Genomic DNA, 8,443 nt, shown 5'->3' on the forward strand with positions numbered 1-8,443 from the left:
ACCGGCCGCGGCCCCAGTAGCAGGGACCAACAGTTGGGGTGCCGCGCCAGGAAAGCACTTGGGCGGCTAGGAGGCCGCTAGGACTCACTCGACAACTACTATCGGTGCCACGGCCTTTGCAGTCACAGCTGCAGGGGTGGGAGGGAGGGTGCTGAAACAAGGCCGGGTGTATAGGAGTCAGTGGTGGCACAAGGTCAGTGGGGCACGAAAAGTTGTGTCATGCATCGACAGGGTGGGTAGTGGGCGGCTGGACCAGGTTGGTGATATGCAGTTCCCTGGGTTGCATTTTTAAGATTCAAACTAACCAGGCTCTCCGGTGTATTGATGAGTCTGGAACTTTCAAACAGCCCAGCAATACTTGCCCAGACCATCTTAGGTTAAGTGACAGTCATCCCCGCCCCACCCCCCACCCCCAGTCCCCTCACCATGGCAACCCGCATTCCATGTTCTATATGTCCTTTGTCTAAGTTCTCTGGTGAAAGGTTAGGTGTCCTCTCCCCAGTTAAGCCTAGCACCTTGACTTGCGCGGTAGGATCTTAGCATCAATACTTTTGCCAAATTATATTCTAAACCCTCTGCCTCCATTTCTTGACCCCAAATAGGGCTGCAAGTTTAGCCCTAGTAAAATACACGGTTTCAGGTTCGACAAAACTGAAGGTGCTCCCAAACACACTTTTCTGTTTTCATCAAGCTCCCTACTCACCTTCCTTAGCTCCTCTGGTTAAGAAAACTCAAATTAGGCCTGGAACCTAATACTAGCCACACCACTTATTTGGGTGATCCTGGGGGAGGGAAAGTTAACCCCTCATCTTAAAAATGGGGACAGTGGTATACTTACCTAATGGAATAGGCTGCACATTAAAACTCACGTGGAGAATTTAAAGGGCAAGGCCTGGGACCCATCCCCCAATTAATCGGTTTTGTGATTGCAAAATGGAGACAATTGAGGGAGGATTATGTGGATTAAGTGTACACTAGCAGTCAATACGTGATCAACTGTTATTAAATGGTCTGCTCTTGAGTTTTGCTATCACATCTGCCACTGCCATTGTCTCCCAACTGTTGGCTCCTGCCTGCTCTTCTATCACCAGGTGTCCAAATTCTACCTCCTTTGTGAAATTTCCCAATCTGCACAGCATGAACCATCTCCTATATTCCCCTAACATGCTGTTCTATTTTCACAAACTATTATCCCTACACAGTAACTCACTTTTTGAGTCCTTTACAGTAATACATATACCCATGAACCCACAATGCAGGCGCCACTCCTCTCAGCATTCATCAAGAATAACATGCCAGCAACTGGAAAATCCAAATTTTAAATTGCTATTACTTTTTGGTTCATTCATTTACTTTTAGTGTTTACTTATTTTTGAGAGAGAGAGTGCAAGCTGGGGAAGGGCAGAGAGAGAGAGAGAGAGAGAGAGAGAAACACAGAAAGGAAAGCAGGCTCCAGGCTCTGTCAGCAGAGCTGATGCAGGGCTTGAACTCACGAACCGCGAGATCATGACCTAAGCTGAAGTCTGACACTTAATGGACTGAGCCACCCAAGCGCCCCAAAATTGCTATTACTCTTAAGAGGCTCAAGTCAATCAACAAAGCAAAAGGCCTGCAATGCAACAGGTCTATTCTAAGTGCTAGAACAGACGGCAAACGCTCAAACCTTACAGTGGTTTCGGTACATATTCTCAAAACTTTGAGAGGCTGTGAAAAGCAACAAGAATAAATGGAAAAAGCATTGCAGGTAATAAGAAGTACTATGAAAAATACAGGGTTATATGGAGATGTGTCAGAGAAAAAACCCTTTTCCAGAACGAAAAAGAAGCAATGTACAAAGACCTGAGGGCTGAGTGTTCCAGACAGAAGATTACAAGGGCCAAGACCCTACATTAGAAGCTTGTCATTTTTGAGGAACAAGAAAAAATATAGCTACCTGCTATAAAGATCACATAGCCCTCCCAAAACACTTCCCTGCCATGATTTCTGGAACCTGCGAACACGCTGCTTAATGTAGAGACTTTGCTGATGCACTTAAATTAAGGAATTTGAGATGTAGAGATTATCCTGGATTATCTGGGTGGCACAATTTGATCACAAGGGTTCTTATAAGAGGGAGGAGGCAGAGGATCAGAGCCAGTGATGATGGAAGAATGGAAGGAGAGATTGATTACACTTTGAAGACTGAGGCATGGCCTGCCTATAAGCCAAGAAATGCCAAGTGGTTGCTAGAAAATGGAAGAAAATGATTCTCTCCTAGCCTTCAGAGCTACGGTAGGCAGGCCTACTGACACCGATTTAGCCCAGTGAAACCAAATCTAGATGTCTTACCCCTGAAATTGTTAAAGACAATAAATCTGAGTTTTAAGTCAAAGTTTGTAATTTATTACAGCACCAACAGTAAACAAAAACTTAGCACCTACTCTGTCAGGTACCGGTTAGGAGGGACAAAAAGGCTGGCCTTACATGTTTTATTACCCTAGAGAAGGGAGGCACCTGTATGAAAGCAATGTTTTGGCTGGTTTGATACCAAATCTGTAATGCAAACAGTGGGGGTAGAATGTTGTCAATTTCCCCCATAGGTTGTCCCAACACCCCAAAAAGCAGATACATCTAGACATCCCTGTAGCACTTATCTCACATTACTTGCGTTGTCTACCTTGCCCGTTAGACTGACACACGAGAAAGTAGAGGCCATCTCCATTTGTATGCCCCTGCGAGGTGCTCACGTTGCATAGTACTTAGTACTTTTAGCCAGGAACTGCTGTAAGCATTTTACATGAACTGACATCATTAAAATCCTATGGTATTATGCACAATTTCCCCTATTTTGCTAAGAAACAGATTTATTGGCCCAAATGATTAAGTGAAGGCTGGGTATGAACCAGTTTGGCTTCAGAGCCAGCACTCAATCCAGCCAACCATGAAGGAACTTTCAAAGGTAAGTAATTTGTGGGAACACCTGCTAAAAAACCAGTGAGCACAACTAAACTTTGTGACTTGAAGAGACTGGGGTAATTAGCAGAAGATTTTTATGAAGCTGGAATGTTAAAGGGTAGAAATGCAAATTTACATTTGTGGGGTGAATTTTTGTAGGACAACCTGCTGGGCAGGACCCAGACTTTCAAAGTTTGGTTAGCCTTCTAGTGGACAGTCCCTTTTAGGAGGTAGCTTTTCTAAGTTAGCTTTTCCAGCTGCATTTCAAGAAGTTTTAACAGTTCACAAAATATTTTCATACCCCTTTTCTGAAGCAAGTGTTTGAGAGTTTTCTATAGTGGTATTAGACATCTGCCAACTCCTCCCTACTCAGCCTCTGGCCCCACTTTGAAAGTAATTTATATGGAGAACTGGATTTCCCAGACGGAAAACAGAAAAGTGCCTGCAGAGAACACACATACAGCCAATATACTTTGTCAGTTTTTTTATCCTACACGTTCGTATTCCTTACCAGCTTCAAAAGCTTCGCTACTTTGCGTGATGTGTCCACCATTCGTGGGCTATTAACAAATGTACCAGACTATTCATAGTGTTTACCAAGATACCCTATTTCTTGCAAAACCCTGCCACACTCAAACATGTAACACTGATTTTATTAAGAATCTTCTCAATTTTTCTGAATTCACTGACCATAAACTCACTAATTCAGAGAGATTGCTTCCAAGTCTAGAGAATTTGAATTACTAAATATAAATACTAAGAAGTAATGATCCTAGTGCAAGTGTCAAAGAAATGAACAGGGCACCTGTTCATCACACCACTGGCACAATGAAGACTGCAAAAACTTCTTTTATTAGATGTACTTACTTCACATGTTCTATACTGAAAACCTGCAGCTCACTAATCTGAGATATATACAATATATAAAAATGTTACTTATAAAATACCTAATCTTTTCTATTTCAAGCTTTTGCTCACTAGTTTCATTAGGAGTTCTGAGGGTGCTCCAAAATAAGTGGCATCCATGGGCAGCAATTTCATTTTTCCTTTTCTAACATATATAATGGTATTATCAGAAACTCACCTGGATAGGTGAAGATACACAGCAAAAAACAAAAAAGGAATGCAAAAGGAAAACATGTTCACACAGTACTTTATAGAAAAACCAAGCCTCAGCAGATGGAATTTCATCAACAGTATAATTCAATTTTTATTACCTTACCTATAAATCATGCACATAAGTCTATGAAACAGGCTTCCTTAGAACAGACCCATCTTGGCTAACTCAGTGGCACAATTGAAAAGTGAAAAATTAAAAAAAAAAAAGTGAAAAGATTTTTTTCTTTTCACAAGAGAGTTTTTAATAAACCCAAGGAATGTTTTCCACCAAAATACAAACCAGACCCCAGTTTCGTATACAAAGGCAAAACTTGGCACAGTTCATTCGATCCCTGGAGCCTGCTTGGGATTCTCTCTCAAAATAAATAAAAATTTTAAAAGTTTAAGAAAAAGACAGCTTACTCTTATCACACATCAAGATTTGTCCCAATAGTTAAAGGACAGCAGAGTCTAACAAAAAGTCACAACACATTCTAATTTGAAAGTAGTTGTTTATTAACTGACCAGATTACAAAAATAATCATGGTGAATACCTGAAAGGGGGAAAAAAAAAACTCATTAAAGAAACAACCTTGATAGATTAGAATTAACATAAATGAGAAAATTATAAGAAAGTACTTCAATTTCCATTAAGTAGGATAAAACCCTGGGCCTTTTCTTTCCTCCGTAAATGCCCCTCAAAAGGAAGGAACAATCAAACCAACTGTACAGATAACATGGTTGGCTTTTCCCCCTTAAACAATATTGCTTAGCACCCAACCAAACCCTTATCAATATTTAACGGAAAAAGTAGGAGACTAACACCACTTTTACCCTTATTACTAAATAAACTTCTATCGAGATGCAGCTACTCACCTTAGTTCATTCTTCTAATAAGCCTATTGATCTGGTCTTCCCTGTTGCCAGCATCTCCACCTTCTACAAAATGGGTGGTCTTCTTCTTCATTCCCCCTCGTGGAGAAGATAACTTGAAGGGCCATAAAAAGTTGTTTGCTTCTTTGAAACGTTTTCCAACAGTGTAGATCTCATGAATCAGATCCTCCATGCAGATGATGCCGTATTTACCTGAACATTAAGATCATTAAAAATTGCTAGCTGTTTTTACAGATTAAGATATCCAGCAAGGACAATCAGAGGCTATGATAGTTTAAAGTAAATTAAGAATAAAGCAACAAAGGAGGAAATACACGGCTGTATTTACAAATACTCAAGCCAACGAAATCTTAACTTACATCTTCCGTAAACGTCTGCATTGTAGAGAACATGGGAAGATTCGTTGATAGAAAAATCAACTTTGTCTAATTATCAAACCTTTCCCCAAATAGGTAGAACCTACCAAGAGATCGAGCAATCAATGTGTTATCTGTCAGGGCAATTCTCTTCTTGTTGATTTTGCCATAACCACGCTTGTAGATCAATTCATTCACTGACTTCAGGTTTGGGTACCTGATATATGAAAAACAGACATAAATGACCAAATATACTAAGGTTATCACCATCAAAAAACCTCAAATGCACCTCGTCAACAGAGCCAATTTGCCAAAAAGAACTCAAAGGAAAAGACAGACTTACCCCCATGCAATATATGGTTCCACAATCCTTAGCATGTTAACTGAAGCCTTGTTGAGCTTAACAAAGGTGCCGTTGAAGATCTGGCGAAGGCGAAGAAGCTGCAACACCTTTCGAACCTTTGGGCTCACACCATTGATACTGCAGTGAAAAAAAGGGACAAAATGCACTGAGCTTTAACCCAATTCTTAATAGAGGATAAGAAAGTAACCATTATGATTCGGCACAACTCAAGTCCCACCTAAATAAACAGGAACTGTTACGAAGACCACTGGCATTTCTTAGCTTATTCTAGCCCGTGTCCCAACCTGCCTCTTTCACAAATAAGTGATCTTTGATACATACCTTTGACACTTCAAACTACCCCAGGCCCTTTTACCCCATCCTACCTTTGTATTTGTCTTTGTTAGCTTTTTTTGAAAATAACATCCAGGACACTGAACAAAAGTCAGATGCTCAGAGAGCTGTGGACACAGCACTTGCAACTAAACCATTAAAATACTACCCACCCCCCCCACCCCGTTCTAGGTATGACCAAAATATCTCTATTCCAATGTTCCAGAACCAACGCTCCCAAGAAGTTAACGGGAAGTTTTGCTGAGACTGTGTAACTTTCCCTTCAAAACCAGAATGCGGTTAAAACTGAACTTACCCTCGGATCCTGATGACAAATGCCAATTTGGGTTCTGCAGGTACGTAGAAGTTGCCAGCTTTTCTTGCCATTCTAGCCATTCGAATCTCAGTTCTGTACATCTGCCTGTATTCCTTGTGGTAATGCTTAGCTTTTTCATAAATAAGCTTCCTCCTTGCCTTTCGAAGCTGAAAACCAATACCAGTTATTCATCTGATTCTTAGCTCCCAAATACAGTTACCACCACCCGTTCAGAAGAAAGAGTAATTTCCCCTTGAAACTTTTTCCTTGTCAGAGCATGCGTTAACATTTCAACGTGCAGACACTGCCTCCAATTAAAAACACTTTTAAAAAGCCGATGATCCAGCTCACTGGTACAGTAGGTGAAGTCCACAAACCTTGCTGAGAAAGAACACTCACCTATTTTCAACCCAAACACAAGGCCTCTCTTTACAGGTTAAGTGCCTTAAAAAAATTTACCTACCATTTTTTGGGCAAATTTCTTTCTCAGACGCTTGATCTTCAACTCTGCGAAATTCCTTCGCTTTTTCTTGAGAGTTTCTGGCACAGCAGGAACCTTCTTTTTCTTCTCTCTGGCGTTAGCAAACAGAACTTTATTAATAGTTCAAACAGCACACAATACCGCATTACTCTTGTGTTGCACAGGCTTTGCCATTTAGCAGCACTACCATCACTGGCTCTAAACATTTCTACCTTCAGCTGCTCTCTAGCAAGTTATGGTGAAAAATAGAGTTTAGAGAGTTTTTATACCGATAATCTTCACCTTTACCACAGACCACTTCACTTAAATACACAGAATTCACAGAAAATACAATAAATTCACATCTATCCTGACCTCCGACAACTAAAATATCCACAACAAAGTTAACACAGACTGAGAAACTACTGCAAGAAGGGGGCCTGGAATTCTCAAGAAAATTAACAAACAAACAAACACCTCCCAGCTACCACCTTGGTTCAGGTCTGAAATTCCACATGCTAAAAGCAAAGGCCTGACGACGGGGACGACTGGGCCAAATACGAGCTAAGATGACCGCAATTCAAAGGTTCTGCACCTCCCTTGAAAGGGAATTGGAAAACTCGCCGGTCCCGTACGTAGTTAGGCTTTCACACCGCGTTCCCAGTATCTCCAAAACCTCTGACCCAAGGCCATCTGCATCCTATCTTTGCCCGGCGCCTCCACCAGCGTCACAGGGCGTCATAAACACACAGACAAATGGGCAAAGGTACAGGCTACAGCCAGACCGAGGGAAAACGAGACAAAAAGTCGCTGGATTCGTGGATGGAGAAGGATTCTCGAGTGAGCGAGGAGCTACTTACTCTGCACCCTCCATGGTTCCAGCCGGAAAAAAGAGGAAGTTAGCGCATGCGCGCTGTCCACTTAAAGACGACAAGAGCGAAGCCCCACAACTCAGAGGTGTCCCAGGATAAGCCAGAAAAGAACTCGGAACTGAGAACTCGTCTTGCAGACGCAAAATTGAGAACTGCCTGATTCAGCCCCTTACGATCGACTTTCGGGTAAAATTTGTATGGGAAATACATGCACCCACTAGAGTCTTTAATCAATATGACAAGAGCACAGAGTGCTGACACCTTTACTACTCGGGGTCCTAGTCTCTAGGCTGCGTTGACAGGGTACCTTCTCGTATTCCACCCAGTAATGTACGCAAATGACACGCCACACAGGCGCGAACTACAAATCCCGGCATGCCCCTATTTTCACTGCGTGGGGAGGGCAAGGCTTGACTGGGACTGTAGGCAACCACTGCAGTGGTGATTACAGCCAGGGAAAACGAGAGCCTTTTGGCCCACGTTCCGGATGGTTAGGTGCGATTCTAAGTCGCTTCCGAGACCCGGCTTTTGACGGGCTTCTCGGCTCTGCCAGCCCCAGCCATAAACCGGCACTCTACTGCCGCGCTGCCGAGGTCCTTCTATTCGTTCCGCCAGCCTGCAGGGCTGTCTTCCGCGGCGCCTGATCGAAGGGGTGACCGTCCGAGTCCCACGCTTAACCAAAGTGGCGAAATAGGGACAAGCGAGGACCCGACGGCAAGAGGAGGATGGCCCGGGCACTGCAGACCGTCAGGCCTGGCCGGCGGAGGCCGGGACACCCCAAGGCAGGGGGCGTGAACTGTGTAGGGAGGTGCGACGAGGGCTGGAGGCTGCAGCCAC

General features: G+C 42.9%; 1 protein-coding gene across 1 annotated transcript; it reads right to left on the reverse strand.

Annotated features, from left to right (window-relative positions):
• Positions 1-4,527: 4,527 nt before the first annotated feature.
• RPL7 (ribosomal protein L7) lies at positions 4,528-7,641 on the reverse strand. The gene is made up of 7 exons (XM_047074034.1): positions 7,595-7,641; positions 6,738-6,846; positions 6,275-6,441; positions 5,626-5,763; positions 5,390-5,499; positions 4,909-5,118; positions 4,528-4,586 (listed from the first exon to the last, which is right to left on the reverse strand). The coding sequence occupies exons 1-6, from the start codon at positions 7,606-7,608 to the stop codon at positions 4,910-4,912; spliced, it is 747 nt and encodes a 248-aa protein (XP_046929990.1). The 5' UTR covers positions 7,609-7,641; the 3' UTR covers positions 4,528-4,586; position 4,909.
• Between the last annotated feature and the right edge of the window lie 802 nt (positions 7,642-8,443).

The sequence above is a fragment of the Lynx rufus genome, unplaced genomic scaffold (assembly GCF_022079265.1).
Source record: "Lynx rufus isolate CCGP_SWC_20201006 ecotype Redwood Valley unplaced genomic scaffold, mLynRuf1.p SCAF_12, whole genome shotgun sequence".
In the NCBI taxonomy this organism is placed as follows: domain Eukaryota; kingdom Metazoa; phylum Chordata; class Mammalia; order Carnivora; family Felidae; genus Lynx; species Lynx rufus.